The sequence below is a fragment of the Sinocyclocheilus grahami genome, unplaced genomic scaffold (assembly GCF_001515645.1).
Source record: "Sinocyclocheilus grahami isolate Dianchi unplaced genomic scaffold, SAMN03320097.WGS_v1.1 scaffold251.1, whole genome shotgun sequence".
Taxonomy (NCBI): Eukaryota; Metazoa; Chordata; class Actinopteri; order Cypriniformes; family Cyprinidae; genus Sinocyclocheilus; species Sinocyclocheilus grahami.
In genome coordinates, this window is record NW_015505430.1 from 680690 (window position 1) to 698604 (window position 17915).

The 17915-nt window shown below is 36.9% G+C and overlaps 1 protein-coding gene across 1 annotated transcript in view; it reads right to left on the reverse strand.

Moving 5' to 3' along the window:
• LOC107598406 (glutamate receptor ionotropic, NMDA 2D-like) overlaps positions 1–17915 on the reverse strand; it is a 76379-nt gene that overhangs the window by 47357 nt on the left and 11107 nt on the right. Inside the window, exon 2 of the mRNA XM_016289728.1 lies at positions 8739–8876. Within this exon, the coding sequence (XP_016145214.1) occupies positions 8739–8744 (6 nt within the window). The 5' untranslated portion in view covers positions 8745–8876. The remainder of the gene's footprint in view (positions 1–8738; positions 8877–17915) is intronic.

Below are 17915 nucleotides of genomic sequence, written 5' to 3' on the forward strand. Positions count from 1 at the left end.
GAAGAAGGGGGGTTGGGGAGTTGGAACGCACAAAAGAGCATCCGAGCACATTCCACAACAGCATATTACTGTTTTTGAGTCCCATCAAATTAACCTGGTGCAATCATAGCCTGGGCTTGTCATTTGGGAACCCACTGTGCTAATGTTGTGCAAAAGCAGCAATTTACTGCTGCTTCCACAGGTTGCATTGTACAGTAGGAGATGTGGGAAGTGCACACGCAGACCTGAATTCATCAAAGAGAGCCAAAAACACTCAACAATATATCATCCACAAAGGAAAGGACTCGTGCTTCGCTGTTGCTTACAGACCCCCAGGCGATTCTAAAATACTACAGAGTACATTACTATAACGGCTCTCTATAAATCTACATAAATCTCTAGTGTCCCTGACTGGTTTATTAAATATGTGGCGAACACTTTCTTTTCAGAGAGATTCAGATATGTTCAGTTCAGTTTATTTACAATGAAATAATTACAAGCTCATGATGTAAAGCATAACATGTATATTTAAACAATTTCCAGATTCATAAGGCAGCACAAGGTCATTTTTATTTTTTTATCACAAAAAACCTGCACTTTATGTATAGGGGAACAATAACATATTATATTTTATATGATTAGATATACTAGACAAATACTGGTAAAATTTCCAAATATAAATGAAGGCATATTTACAGTCTTAATTTAAGTACGTTTTGAGACTGAAAATCTCGATATTCATTCTAGCGCTTCTTACCTCGCTCACTGGCGACGTTCGATTCATGAAAGAATCAGTATTTTAAGAGAGATCTTTTTAATGAACTGTTGATCCATTTCACAAAAACGGTCTGAATAATTTGTTCATGAATCATGCTTGTTTGGTTGCCTAGTTAAATTCACTGAAACAATGATCCCCTTTGCAGCAGTTAACAGCTTACTACAGGAGATGAAGACATTCATAAAAATATATAAAAATTAAATGAATATATAAATAAACCCCCTTTTGTGTTCCACAGAAGAAACAAAGTCATACAGCTTGGAATGACATGTGGTTGTGTAAATAATGACAATTCTCATTTCATTTTTGGGTGAACTATTTCTTTAAAACAAAACAATGCATCTTTATGCACTTCTTTACATCCAGTCCAAAGTAGATTGACTTGAGCATGTTTACATGCACGGTCCTAACCCAATTATGAATAATATTATTGATAAGCTGACAATGCATGTAGTCATGTAGCCTAAATGATTTTGTGCAGCATTAGTAGTTACAAATTGTCTATTTTTTTTTCCATTTTATGACCCGTGACAACCAGATTTAAAGGTATAGTTCACCCAAAAATTAAACTTCTCATCATTTACTGACCCTCATGTCATTCCAAACACATAAAACCTTTGTTATCTTCAAAACACAAATTAAGATATTTCTAATGAAACCTGAGATGTTAATCCAGGTAACCAAAACTTAGAAGATCCTAAAGGGCCATAAATGTGGCATAAATCAAACACATATGAATGAAGAAGTTTAACTCAAAACTTGTGAAGAGATACTATCACTTTATATGATGAACAGTTTTAATTTATGGGTTTATTCACAAATTAACAATGATCATCACACATACATAGAGCATATCTCTTCACTAGACTTAGATTAAACCACTGAAATCATTTGTATTAATTTTACGACGACTTTATGACCTTTTTGGATCTTCAAAGTTTTGGTTACCTGGATTTTCAATAAAGGGACAGAAACCTCTCAGGTTTCATAAAAAAAATCTTAATTTGTGTTTCGAAGATGAATGAAAGTCTGGAACGACATGAGGATGAGTAAATGATGACATCATTTTCATTTTGGGGTGAACTATTGCTTTAAGGTGCAATACAGCCACCTACTCTGTTGGAGTATCTGGATATAGCATAAACATAATATCGATATATATATTTTTTTTTTAAATATCACGTTTATGTAGCTTATATCGGTATATTGCAACAGTATAAGCAACTTGCCAACAGTTCCCTGCCCCTCACTTCCTGAAGAAACAAACAAAACCAACTAATGGACAACAGAATGCACCAGACGAGAGATGGACTACATTCACACATGCTGGATGGAGGCCTTATGCACTGACAGCTCGTGATCATTATGGCTGAGCTCATGGCTGCATTCCCTGCACTGCACCGGCAGCGAGAGTGCTCCCCTTTACAGCACGGCTGTAAACACAGCTCGTAAAATGCTTCGCATGCACCGTGATGACCAACGCTATCGAAAGCACTTTAGCTGACAAACGATCACGTCATCCATCATCTTTTCACACAGGCGCAGGTCACAACAATAAAGCCCACACTGCACTGCACAAAACATTACTACACTATTTAGATACCTTGAGTTTGTTAATAGCGTCTAATCTAGTTCACCTCTAAGATCTCTACTTCAAGAGTGCAGTTCAAAGTAATCTTATCCACAAGACAATAGCTGCCTTATCTTCCTCCTTTACCAGATTTTCACCTTCAATCTCAGCAGGCTAAGAGAAAACAAGCTGTATCCCCTAATTTTCTCATCAGCATTAAACAACATGCAGGCTATTATGCCTTGACAAAATTAAGCAAATCAAACGTTTCCATTCTGTAGGGTGTTTGTACAACACATCTAGTGGAAAACATGGATGGAATCGCAGATTCTAATCACAAACAAATTACTGTATCATGTGTAGGGTTGCAAAAAGTTGGAAAATTTCCAGTTAATTTCGGAAACATTCCAGAAATTTTGGAAACTTTCCAGGATTTTTTTTGGAATATTCCAGGGATTTTTGGGAAGTTTTTCTGGAAATTTACGGACATTTTCCACCCCTTTGCAACCCTAATAATGTGGAATGTCACATAATTTGGCAAATTTTAGATGAATTAATTAAAAGTAGATCTATACACATAAATCAAATTGTGATATGGACTATTGTCCACAAATATTAAACCCGCAAAAAGGAGTTTTAATATGAAGTCTGTGTGTTTTGCGAGTCTCTATGTGAATGAATGGTGACAACAGTTTTTAGCATCTGCCATCTCACTGCATTAGGACATGTTCACTTCATAAGCATTTTACACTTTAATTTGAGAAAAACTATCATCTTCATATACAAAAGAAACTCAAACTCAAAATAAAAGTTTAACTTGTTAAAAGGTTTAACTTGAAGAAATTGTTACAAAATATATTACTGTCGTACAGTAGAATGCACATCTAATGTAAAACCAACACTAATACAATAATAATTAAAACTTTCTTTTTAAGGAATAATCGCAATAATATATTATTAAGCTGTTTTCATGAATTTAGTTGATTAAACATGCCTTTTGTTTATTAAAATTTAATTAAACCATTAAAATCCAGAAAATTTTAAAAAGAAAACACACAATTTGGAAAAAATATAAAAATGCAATCTGAGAAAAAATAAAACATATTTCATAGGGCACTAAAATTACTTTTTGTTAAATGTTGGGTGATTTAAGTCTCGTCAATTGAAACATTCAAGCAAAGAATAAGCGCTTGAGAACTCATGCATGCTGTTTGAAGATGTGTGTGCGCACTCATCCATAGCCAGGGCAGAATTATCCAATGGGCATTATGAGAATTGGACCAGGGCCCAATTTTTTCGTAGTGTCTTTACACTAAGTTCAAATAGCGTGCTTGTTGGCAAACGCTATTTATACTAGCTCTGTCCACCAATGTCTGGTTGGGACACTCAAGATTTTAAAAAGATGCAATCAATTCAATGTCTTCAATGGTGTAGGCAGTAGCACCTAAAGCCCGGCTCAACCTATAACTTGTTGCACTAGTTTTTTTCCCCCTTTTGTTAATCTGTTAATTATATTATAGCCTATTATATATTTTGTGTGATTCTATTTATTTTATTCCTTTTATAGACTTAATTTCTGTTTTTCTCCTTTCACAGAAGCGCAGCAGTTGCATGATGCGACGATTGAATCCTCATGTTCTTGTTTACGCTGCTGCTATTCACGCATATAAAGAGCTTCATTTGACGGTCAGGAAAATAATGAACAAAATGCTGTCATTCTAGAATTCTCCACCATATTAACTACACTGCGTGCAAGTTCAGGTAACTCAAAAACTTGCGCACACGAGCTGAGACCAGACGTGAGATTTGATCGTAGCCACCGCTCACGTCCATATTGATAAATTCCAAGTTTTGCGTTGAAATGACCGTACACCCAATTTTCTGTCGTACGTTCGTTTCGTAAATGATGCCCATTGTGCCCAGGGGCCTCTGAATTCTTAATCCGGTCCTGTCCGTAACGTGCTGAGCAAATATTGATTTGTCTGTCAAGACTTGCGTTTTAACTGACAAACTAACACAAGAAAATATGTCAACATGCCCATCTTTGTGCGTATCCTTGCAAACATCGTTGGCCATGTCTTAAATCCTTAACAAGGATTGGTCTTTAATTTATACAGTGAAATATGCACTGCTAATTTACATTTGTTTACTTTTAAATTTCTGTGCCTGAAAATTACTGTTAAACACATGAAACACCTTAAAAACACTGTTTATTTTATTAGAATCTTTGCTCTATTGTATTTATTTGTGCTGTTGCCTTTAGTTTGATTATTTGTTATTATTTTCTTTATTTTTATTTGACCATAGTCCTTTTTTCCCTGAACATAGTACATACCAAACCGAACCGTGACCCTAAAACAGTGAACCGAACTGAAGCGTGCGCAATCTTTACAATTACACCCCTAGTACAAAACTATCCACCGATTGGTAAACCGTTTGAAGGGGTGTTTATGCGGTTTAAGGTTCAAAAAACACATTATTTTCCACATGCTGTACATTATTGTTTCTCCTCTATGTCCCGCCTTTCTGAAACACGTCGATTTTTACAAAGCTCATCGTTCTGAAAAGCAAGGTGTACACGGATTGGCCAGCTATCCAGTGTGTTGTGATTGGCCGAATACCTCAAGCGTGTGACGGAAATGTTACTCCCCTTACCATACTGTGATGCCGTGTCCCGGCGCAATGAGACAACACCAATAAAACCCATTACAAAGGAGGCATTTGTTGCACCAAGTGGGGACATAATTACAGATTATAATGACTTATACTGTCTTTTTATGCGTTGCGTTGCGTATCACGCCGCGTAAACATAAAACCATGTCTGCATCTGTGATTGGAGAAACAACAAGCGCTACTCTACACTGCTCAAAAGTTTGAATTGTCAGTGGCAAATTCTTTAAATATAAAAAAAGTACTTACAGGCTGTGAGTCAGAAGCGCCAGACTGTCCTTGCAAAGTTGGAATTGCCCCACTTTATAGAAACAGCCTTTGTGCACAGACGCATTGTAGGCTAACATTACTCCGCAGGTTCAGGAAACAGTCCACCATAAAATGCGCTGCACACATCTGAATATTTGGGTTGAACTTAGGGCGGGGCGATTTTGCAAAAAATTAAAATCTCGATTTTTCTAGAATGTTTGACCGACTCTCGATTTTTTAAAGATTTTTAACTAGTCAACTTTAAAATGTAACTACAACATGATTCAAGTTACTTTTTCTTTATTAAACCTCTAGTTAAAGAAAATTCTATTCTAAGTGTAGCACACATTAAGTTGTCAACATGATGTAAACGTTAAACAAATCACTTAATATCATTGCAGAAAAGATGCATGAACTACAAGTACATATTGTACAAACTTGTCTTATACATATTATGTGTTCAGAAATAATACAAGGAAAATGCTTTTAAAAAATTTCAAAAGTCACGGTAATTCAAATTCAAAATGACTGAAGGTATAACACCAGTAGACTACCGTTAACTATAAATGTTCTGTAAAAACAACAGCAGCTTTCAGCCTGTCACCATGATGCAAACATGAAATATCAGACATACAGTAGTAGTTCTTAACAGGTTTTTTATTCAATTGCGCTGCTTTTCCATTGTTTTTTCTGTGTAAACATGTATGTGTTTGACTGTTGCGCTCGCGTCTCTTGCAGTGTCTCATGCATGAAACGCCATTCTAAAAACACAGCGCTCAAGTTCAAAAAAGTTCACTCCCATCTTCTTGCATGTATTACCTATTCCACTGCCTGCGTCAAATCTTTGTCAACACAAAAGCGCATTCTGTGTGAATGGCGCTTAGCGTTATATTAATGGTCCTTCACAGAGCGCGTCACACATGAGCGGTTAATCCCGTGCGCCAACATGTGGTTGGATCATTCGTTTCTCTTTACTGTTATCACCGGCATGTTGTCAAAGTGACTAATTCTAACATTTGATCATATTTCTATTCAAAATCACGATTCCTCGATTTCTAAAAAATAAAATCGTGGCAAAACAATAAATTCGAATTAATCGATAAAATCGGGAAAATCGCCCATCCCTAGTTGAATTGTTCTGGAACAGTGTTGTATATACAACTTAACCACTGATTTCTAGTTGTGTCCTCTTTAGGAAGGCCAAACTAAGGAGTTTCGCTTTCACAACAAAACACAGCGTCACACACGGCTAGAGTGAGCGGCGGCCGGCAGATTCGACGAAGGAGCGGCCAGCGGGCTTGTGGCAACCACAAGTGACGACCTCGGGCTGGACTCCGCTTCATCCATGGTGAAAGCTGATCCGGCGAACCACAGCGCGAAGTTGATGTATTTCCTCAGCGACCAGCACGGATCAGCTCTAGGCATGACGAAGCGGATATCGTCCTCTTTTGGAAGGCCAAACAAAGTAGTTTCGCTTTCACAACGTCTTCACGACATGGCGGCGGCAACAACAAATTCTACAGCGAGAATAAAAGTTACGCCTTCTTTCTTTGAGTGAACATTTGGGCAGTGTTATGCAAATCTTCCCACACAGTGACGTAGACATGTGGGGGCGTGTTTAAACGAGGCGTTTTAGGAGGGTGTGGACAAGTCTTAACTTTTATAAAGAATATCACTTTGGGTTTGAGACTTTAGTCTTTGCAACTTTAGTGATCTTATCTATGCATGAACAGCTTGTAACACTCCAAAGAGAAAGGAAAATTTGAAATCGCATCATATGACCCCTTTAAACATTTACATCCTCAGCAACTTGGTTGGTAAACTAAGTAGCCAGAAAGTTGCAAATCTATTGTAGGCTGATAAATAGAAGGTTGTCGGTTTGAATCCCACAAGGAGCAACTCATGAATTATCATAATTGCACCTTTGGGCAAGACACTTAACCTCAGGTTTCTCCAGGGGGACGGTCCCTTTAATAAGTGTACTCTTTGTATAAAAGTGTCAGCTAAATGATAAAATAGCAGAAGTGCTACCAGATTTTTTTTCCCCAAAAATAGCACCGTTAGGCCCCGACAGAGGTTTATGAGAAAGCGCACTCGCTTCACCTTTAAAACTTCACATTTCTGCAATACACTAAATGCAGTTCTCATTTGGCTTTATTCCCACCTTTAGAAAAATCTTTCTTTCTAACACAGCACAATGCATATGTTTGAGAGAAGTAGATTAGCTCCAAAACCTAGTGAGCTGTCTTATAGGCACTTCTGTGTCCCCTACAAAGCATTTATCACATATGGTGTGTGCGAGACGTAAGTTGAGATTTCAATACAGGTGGTATGAGAGTGATGCAATATTCTCATAGAGCTGTTGACCTAGAGTATGACATACTGTACTCCATCTAAAACTATTTTAAACAGAACTTGCTAATTATTTCATAATTGTTATACATGCAGTTTTAATGACTTTTGTAATTTAAAAGACTACATAAAATATTTGTACAGTACATTTAAAAATTTGTCACACCAGAGGAGCATTTGAAATGAACCAATGCAGGCAAAAAGGTTATTAAAAGCATAATAAAGCTAAATGAGAACATTATTAAAAAAAAATAAAAAATACTTTCTCATTAGAAAGAATACAAATTTTACTCTAAAATCCTTATATTGATAAATAAAAAGTCCACATTGGACACATTATGTGTCAACTTTACCTAATATGGATTAATATATATGGCACACATAAATGAGTAAAATTTAAATAAATAAAAGACTGAATATTGTAATTTATTATTTTATTTTTCAGTATTGAATAACAGTTTTAATATTTGAATATATATACCATTTTTTATATTTCACATGCTTCTCTGCCATCTTGAATATATTTCACTCAGCTCATCCCAGTAGATTATGGGATTGCCTTCTCTATGAAGAACACTTTAGAATTTGGTCAAAAGTACTTCATCTACTATACAGTATTAACATAAAAAAGTGGGGAAAACACAGCATACCAAAAGAGTAGTATGTCTAAATAAATATTTTAAAAATTAAATAAATAAAAAGTAAGTAGACATATTATTTCTACCAAATAGGCTATGTACTTGATGGACATTTTACAATCCCACGAGGCCACAGGATAGGAGTCATGAATGACAGATAAACAACGTCGTAGGTCACATGACAAAACCACGTATGTAGTATGTCTGGATTTCTTACATACTACTCCACACTATTATATAGAACATACTTTTTCATGTTTGCACAGTAAGTTCTTCATCAAATGTAGTACCTACTCAGTATAAGTTTTTGGACACAGCATTTGTGTGTACGTTAACAGATGCATAGCTTATACATTTGTACAGAATTCAATTCAAATAAATGCAATACAAACAGCTGAAAAATGAACAGCCAGCTGACACACGGACATTTTTTTTAGAGCCTTAAAAAACAGAAATCTTCTGTATGTTGATATTGGTCTTAAATAATAACCAATCCACTTGCCTTCATTGTGGCTCAACACCGCCACAACATTCACTGTCAGAAATAGCAGGTCCTCGATGGCAGCCTCTTTCTCATTATCTCGTAATTTATTTCACTGATGAAGGCAGGAAGCAGAGATGTTTGAAACAGCAGCCACATCTGAACAAATAAACAAGAACAACATTACAGAAAAAAAACTCTCAGTGTGAATCATTTTTCTCAATTCATTCTGGATAACCTGAGAGCTGAAATGAGAAGTCTGTGAGCTGGCCTTTCCACACAGCCCTCTATGCAGCATTTTTGCTCACTTTCTCTCTCTCACTCACATTTTCCCACTCTACTTCTGCCTTCTGTTTGGAGGCCCTGTGCCCGGTTGCATAAAGCACCTTAAGTTTTTCCCTTAAGTATGAGACTTAAGGCGTGATTTCCCCTTACCTAAGGGAATGACTTAAGGGTGTTGCATATAATCCCTTAAACACATCCCTTAGCAAAGGGAAACCGTTACGTGTTTCGCGACAGCGACCCAGGTTTTGCCATTAAAAAAGTCGACTGTTGCCATGGTCACGTTTTTTGTTAATGCAGATAGCGGTGTAAGTTTTCACAGAAAACAATACAACACGGATAAGGAAAACAAAAAAAAGGAAACCAAATATGAAAGAGAAGGACCAGACGAGACAGAAACTCAAACAGATAATTCACTCAAAACTGAAAATCCTGAAAAATCATTTACTCACCCTCGTGTCAGTTCAAACCCATAAGACTTTTATTCATCTTTGGACAACAAATAAAGATCTCTCGTAATTTCTGTCCATGTAGAGGCTTTCAGGTACTAATGTGAATAAATATATATTTAAATGCAAAGAGACAAGATAGTCTATGCATGACGTTTTACTCGTATCCAAAACAACGTGAACATTAAAGTGCTAAACACTCATGCAGTGTGTGTTTCATTCATACTCGAAGCCGGAGGGCGCTCTCATGCTGAAAGTCCAAACCGGATTCATAGAAGTAGCCTATCTAATAAGCTGAACAAAAAGCAGAACCGTAAACACAATAAACTCACGATTGCAACAATATAGGGTTTATGTGCGTTTTTCAAGTCATCTCCAGGTAATATGTAGGAAAATACAGGAATAAAATATCTTTGAGCGCGCACAGCATCCGGTGCGTGAGGTATGTACGCGCTCTGGTGTAGTTTACGTTAATGGGTGTGTTGATATCCAGCCGAAGAGCAATCAACCATAACTTCAGGTGAGCAGGCTCAGAAGTTGGGAATACGTGACGTAATGTGCTGTAATTTGATCAATGTTTATATGTGAATAAATGAGAAAATTCAAATCTGTTTAATATAAAGCGGCCGATCATGACTTGTAGAAGACTTTTGTGTAACACTTAACGTGCCATTTTCCAACCCTTACGTTATCCTTAGGAAAATGACAGTTAAGGGGCTTTATGCAACACTTGTTGGGTTTAAGGGATACTTAAAGGGGTCATTTGATGCTATTTTAAAGATCATTATTTTGTGTATTTGGTGTAACAGAATATGTTGACATGCTTTAATGTTCAAAAAACACATTATTTTTCAAATGCTGTACATTATTGTAGGTCCTCTATGCCCTGCCTCTCTCAAACACGTAGTTTTCAACAAAGCCCCCTCGCAGTCTGCTCTGATTGGCCAGCTGAATTGTGATTGGCCGAACACCACAAGCACGCGTCGGAAATGTAACGCCCCTTACCATAATCGCGAGCTTCAAGCTTTCAAAGTAAATATCAAGACAGTTAATAATGTCGAATTTTTGGGTGAACTATCCCTTTAAGGGCGATCTTAAGGGAAAATTATTCTTAAGGTGCTTTATGCAACCAGGCACTGAACTGCTTTAGAGATTGAAGAGCACAATGTTCTTGTGTACACTGTGAAAAATAAATCATCTTGTAATTTTTATTTAAAACGTTTAATTAACATTAAGCTACCGGTGTAAAAATTAAGCTATCTAGTGCATTGTGATTGGCCGAATACCTCAAGCGTGTGATAGAAATGTTAAGTCCCTTACCAGGTTCCTCCATAATATGCACTGCACACACTCGAATATTTGGGTTGTACTGTTCTGGAACAGTGTTGTAAATAAAACTTAACCACTGATTTCTAGTTGTGTCCTCTTTTGGAAGGCCAAACAAAGTAGTTTGTCTTTCGCAACAAAACACAGTGTTTCCACGACATGACGGCGGAGGCAACAATACTACAGCATGATTCCTAATTGCATCTACTTCCGGAAGGCCAAATAAAGCGCTTTTGCTTTCGTACTGAAACACAGCGTCTCCCTGAAATGGCTTTATCAACACTACTGCTGTTCCTGAAACCACGCCTTCTTTCTTTGCGTGCACATTTGGGCGGCATTATGCTAATATTTCCACATAGTGACGTAGACATGTGGGGGCGTGTAGAAATGTTAAGTCCCTTACCAGGTTCCTCCATAATATGCACTGCACACACTCGAATATTTGGGTTGTACTGTTCTGGAACAGTGTTGTAAATAAAACTTAACCACTGATTTCTAGTTGTGTCCTCTTTTGGAAGGCCAAACAAAGTAGTTTGTCTTTCGCAACAAAACACAGTGTTTCCACGACATGACGGCGGAGGCAACAATACTACAGCGAGAATAAAAGTTACGCCTTCTTTCTTTGCATATACATTTGGGCAGTGTTATGCAAATCTTCCCACACAGTGACGTAGACATGTGGGGGGGGGGGGGGACAACATGAGAGCCGTTGATTTGGGCCTGGCAGACCACTATCTAACGCACCATCGGAGGAGAACCAGGGTCAGTTTATGACATTTCAAACGGATTTATTGAAGTATTGATAATTAATGACAGTGGCATTTCAGATGACATTTTACAATCAGATCAATTACTGTGCTTCTGTCTTCGGCGTGGAGGGGAAAAAAGGGGGGGGGGGGGGGGGGTGTTTGAAAGAGTCGTTTTAGGAAGGCGTGGATGAGCGTTCACTTTTATAAGAGACTTTAATCTTTGTGACTTTACAGATCTTCTGTATGTACGAACAGCTTTTAACACTCCAAAGACAAAGGAAAACATGAAATCGCATCATATGACCCCTTTAACGAAGAAAGGCTACCTATTTATTTTAAGAGAATTAGCTCAATTATGCAGTTTTATTTTGGTGATGATTGTTAGTTCCCAGCATGCTTTGCATATGGCGGGATATGGAGAGTAAATATTGAAATTTAGTGCTATTTTATGTGTTTTTAAGTGAAGGGAAACATCTGTTAATGTTTAATGTTCAGTTATATTTGATATTTGAAAGAGTTTCTGTTATGTTGAAGTTTCTGTCATTACCATTGTGCAGAAGAGTAGAGCTTAGGTTAGGTTGTGGATAACTGCATATACTAACACTATGACACATGATGCTTTGTTCAATGAGCAGAAACTTTGCTAGCACCAGTGCAGTTATAAGTTTTTTCTTACTTGAGCTGTCTAGCTGTATACGGTCTTTTAATTGAATAAGATAGCTCAAAATCAAATGCAAACAGGCCTTACTGAAAATCACAGACTTTTGAGAATCAACTTACAGCTGCAGTCCGTAAGTTTTGCCTCTTTGTCGCCATCTCTGTTTGAAAACCCGGAATTGCAGCTGTGTGCGGAATTATCTTCCTTGCGTGGGTTGTGAGCGGGCACGACTCCAGCGCGGAAGAATCTAAATGTTCTGAAGAGTATCTGGCAGTCAGTCACCGCACCGGTGTGGATATTTACTGTACTTCGCAATCACAGATTCTAGCCTACTTCTTGGAATATATGACCCAAATAAGAATTTTCACCGTATATTGCCAAATGAAAAAGTAAGTAACAAGTCTGCCACGTTTGTTCTGACCAACTGAGGAAAAAAGCATTACCATAAATCTAGCTACCAATGGTGATTAAATCTAAAGATCGGTTAGCTCATATCACATCAAACCGTTCAAATTATTATTATTGTTATACTTTATTCTCAAACGATTAATGTTAATATCATTGGTGACTATGAGTATATTGTGTATTAGCGTGCAGATTTTAATTTCTGCACAGTCTAATCTAATTGTCATACTCTTCGAATTTCATATTAAGAAATTCTTTGAACCCAAAAAGAAAATTATGCTCCCTCCGAACTGGTTTTCTTTAAAATACAAATCTTTGTAATCCCAGGCTATCTGTAATCAGAAGCACATTTATAACTGGAATATAATCTAATTTCATTCACGTGTTTCATAAACATAATCCTTTATGGATTACAATCCGCCCTCAAAATTATACATTTCATTATTCTGGCTGCTGTGAGAAAAGGCTATAAAGGATCGGCCACCTGCAGGATCCTCACATGCGATAGCCTAGTAGCCGGGACAACTTCTTTATGTTTACAGACGTGACGTAATGACGCAGTGCCATGCTCGAATTTCCCACGAAAACCTACCCGTACCAATCAAGTTAGAAAACATTATTATAAGATAACCGTTGTGAATCGGGCTAAAGTAAGGCGATAGTATTGAACACTGGCTGGATATGTACTTGCTCAAATATTGATTTCGGATCATTTTTAACCAAAAAAATTTACGGACTGCAGCTTTAAAATAAATGAGCACATTTCACTAATAATATTAAACTTATTGTGTCACAGATTAAATAATTTAGCAGATTTTACATGATTTATTCAGGTAAATTTCATTAAAGAAATCAAGCTTTAAAAACTACTCAAAATATTAAGTGTAATATTGTTACCATATTTTTTTAGTAGATAGCACATAAAACATTTTTTACAGTGTAGTGTTCCAGCTGATCACACAGTGCCTCTGCCGCAAACGTGCACATTTCTGCAGTTATGCTGAGTCGATTCAATCTAGCAGGCTCTTCTGTCCCTATTCACAAAACAAAGAAACACCTATGAATCCTCCCCATTCATAAATCACCACCCTAATAACTTCCATTCACCAAAAACAACCCCCATGGCCTCAATTAACATAACAAGCGAAGCCTAAGACATTTCACCCAATTTATCCATGCTGAGAAAACAAGTTTCCTGTCCATAAGGAAAGAACAATTTCACAAGCCATTCTAATAAAATCGATCCCCTGCAATTCATTCACTGCATTCACAAAAGAACAGTGGTCCTTAATTCTCCTATTTATTATTTTTTCCTTCTGAAATCATAGGACTCCCTTAAACTTGATTTCTTAAAACAGTCTTTTAAACAACACCATGCCATGTATCCACCTATTGTCACCAACTACTGTATCAAAAAAATTTTCTCCTTTTTTAATATTTCCAACCCAGGATCATTGGAAAAACATGCCTGTAGAGACACTTCTTCAAAATTATATTAAGTTGCTTCTTGCACATTTCGTGTCAGAATTCTAAAGTGAAATGTCCAGTGAGTGGCTAAAATGTAAAACGAAAATGAATCTGCCAAGTTGGTTGTTGCACTTATCATGGCAGTTCGGAAATGAAATATACGGTGAGTTCAAAAAGGTTAATGCTTTATTGTGTTAAAAAATAACATACCACCTACACTAAACCATACCCTAAACCTAATGAACATTGTTAACAAAAGCAAAAGTGAGTTGCTGTAGCAACCGTGCCATTTTAAATTGCTTTTAGAAGTCTTTGAACTATTTTATCGTGACTTGTATTTCATGTGATTCGTACCAGAGCACAAGCTGTACCAGGTGAGCTATTAAGCAAGTTTACTATGCCAGAAAAGCCATACATTTGGAGCTGGTTGTATGACAAATCAAATGTCAAAATGTATTAGTTTACAAATCATGCACTATGGTAAGTGTTTTGAGATTATAACACAGTATTGTGCAAGGAGCTGCATGATAGTAAGTCTTTATTAATTGATAATCTGCCTCTTCAATCATAATTGCTATGAAAAATAAATATAAGTTGTTGGACTTTTACTGCCACTAGCTGTCATTTCAGCTTGAAACTGCAGTCAGTAGTATGTATAGGTACATTTTGCAAAAATATAGCAAGAGTCAGGTTTTTCCAAAGAGCCTAGGTTGAATATCTGGCTGCTATTCAGAGGTTCTGCATTGATGAATGGGCTCCTGGAAACTGCTACCAGCCAGCAGCTGGCTCCGAGGACCCTCGAGTAGGAGTTCAGCACCATGAACCTCTGTGGCGGACTCTACATAATGCCCTGCCTGGGGTTGGCTCAACCAGTACATCCTTTAAGCTTCCAGGCCCCACTGAGACCCTGAATCCTGCCCTTCTGTCAAGCACAATGGAGTGTTTTAAGGATTAGAGGCATTCTAAGGACACACCGGGGGAAATGCCGTGAGTCAACTTGGATGATAAACCACCCAAAATCTATGAGCCCCTGGGCAGCGTCTGTCTTAAATTCTGCCTTCACCCTCCATAACACCACCAGTCCTCAGAAGATCTGAGCTTCTGTATAATGCACAAAGCATCAGAGCACCTCAAGGCTGGTTATGGATTTCTTTAACCAGTGTGGGCCTCAGCACTTCCTTTTTTATTGTACAGGTGGATTTAACTAGAGGAGCTAATTTATTGCAGCTTTAAAAGAATGTTAGCACTGCACAACAGTGGTAAATGATGCGAGCAAGCCAAGCTTCAGCTGTTGAATAAGCTCCTCCAAAGATACCGAGCGCTCAAACTGACTCTTAACTTGAAATTTAATTATAAATGACCAGGAATGGCCTCCACCTGCCTCTATCCACAGATAACTGACTGCCCACCATGAGCATTAGTTATTCATTGGTTGCCTAGATTAATCGCACAGTTTCATTTTAAAAAAACCTGAAAAACCTCATCAACCTGTTTGGGGGTTTAATAAAAAAAAAAAACAGTTGCCCTGTGTTGTGCCACTCTACCATTTGAATATGATTGAGATTTAAAGTGGAAATTGCCCTGGAGAAAGAGACCCGACTTCCTGAGAGCGGGGGAAATAAGCAAGCCAGGAGATGCAATCCATCAGGTAGAGTGGCCTGCTCACTGAGCGCTACAGTTATCCAGCAAAAACACACCGATTTAAAGGCAATGAAAACACAACAGTCGGGTCAACAAAGCAATACTCATTTTTTTTGTCTGGATCTATAAATTGACTCAAACAGTATACATTAAAAATGCTATTCATTTGTGAAAAAACTTGAAAGAAAAAACTAATTATAACCTCTTCAGTGCTTAGTAGTATTTAAGTAACTTTTTCCCCACATATCAGTGTGATCAAGCAACATGTGGTGCAAAAACCATGCAGAATTTAAAAAAAAAAAAAAACAAACAAAAAAAACACATGAAATTTATGGACCCCTGAAGACCCTCACGATTGTATGGCAAGGTCAACAAGCATCTTAAAATGATTTGACCTTTTTATGGCAAGGCAAGTTCAAGTTTTAAAATGTCATTGGTGGGACTCACCAAAAACTTAACATTTATGAATGAATTAATTTATTATATTTACAAAAAAATTTATTTACAGTAAACACTTAAAAAAATAAAATGTTATATAAAAACATGCTACTTTATTTGTTACACCACATGACGTTTTTAGGGTCAATAAATGTATTATTGAAAATGCTATAGCCTAAACGTTTTTTTCAAAACCATATAAAACCAACATGAATATAAAGACTACTTTGGCACATGCAAACATGCCAACTAAATTTTTTAAAGATTATTCATTCTATATCTCGGACACTCATATATATCATTGACTCAGTCGTGTCATCTACGGTATGACGCAGCTAAAGTGTTTTTTGTCACAGATGAAGGAATGGTCTACACGACACGCTATGTGGTTTTCTTCAGAGGGCAGCCCAAACAAACATATTGTTTTACATTTTTGGCAAATCGAGAATTAAGCCTTTCAAAAAAGCTAATGATGCATCTGATGAGCATCCAAAAATGAAAAGCGGTTACAGTTCTACATGAGCAAAAGTGAATGTTGCTCCTATCAGTTCAGTGCGGTGGGGAGTGAATGAATCGGGAGCCAGTGGAGTGGCACAGGATGAGTGGGAGGTGCTGATGAGAGGAGATGAAGGAGGAGGAGAGGTAGAGCTGAAACGCAGCATGCTTACAGCATCCCTCCTCATACCTCTCAGACACACACTGCTGTGAGGAGTGAGCTTCACTAACAAGAGCTGCATAATAACACTCAACACACACATATAACACAATGTGTGCACTGAAAAGAAAAGATACTTTGGACCAACTCTGATTTGTCAAAAACCAAATGTAGCCTATTTTTCAAACTATATTTGGTTCAAACATTACATTTTGATTCAATATTAATCCAAAATATTTATATTTGCAAAGACAAAAAAATTTAAAATAAACTCAACCGGTGAAATCCATCTTACTTTTTTCCCAAATTCTGTTTTGTTTTTCCAAATTCCATTTTTTCCATTATAATTTTTCAGGATTCCATTTCCCCCCGCCCCCCCCCCCCCCCCCCTCTTTTTTTTTTTCTTTTGTCACTAAATAGACCATCTTCAGGGCCCTCTGAAATCCATTTTATTTTTTCCCAAATTCCATTTTATTTTTCAAAATTCTGTTTTGTTTTTACTTTTTCTGGTTTCAGTTTTTTTCCCTTTTAATTTTTCTAGACTCTGTTTTAATGGTTAAATAAAATGTTATTAATCAAAAAGCATGTCTAATTAATTGAAAGCATGAAACTTACATAATTTAACAGCACTTTATTAAAAGTTTTTAAGGCCCTATGAAATATGCATTATTTTTCTGGCAAATAAATTCTGGTAAATAATTTTTCTAGTAAATATTCCTTGAAAATAATGTTTTAATAATAATTTTATTAGTAGCAGTAGTACTATCATTACATTCAGTAATATATTTCTGTTACAGTTTCTTCAAGTAAAACTGAACTTTTATTTTGACGGGTTGCTCTGAAGACCATTGAGTTGCTGTTTGTATGTGATATGATGGTAAAATGCTCATGAAGTGACTCTCAGATGGTTCTAGCGATTATATTCATGTGTTCATGTGCTGATGAGGCGGCAGAGGCTGAAAACACAGAGAGCATCACGCACGCTTCAGTATGCGTGTAAAAGAAACTGTGCCATTCATTCATACAGAACATGTAGGATTCATATTTAAATAGTGTTTTTGCAGCTTAATATTCACAGACACTAGTCCATATCATGTTTTGATTTAAGTTTACTGACCTACTTTTGAT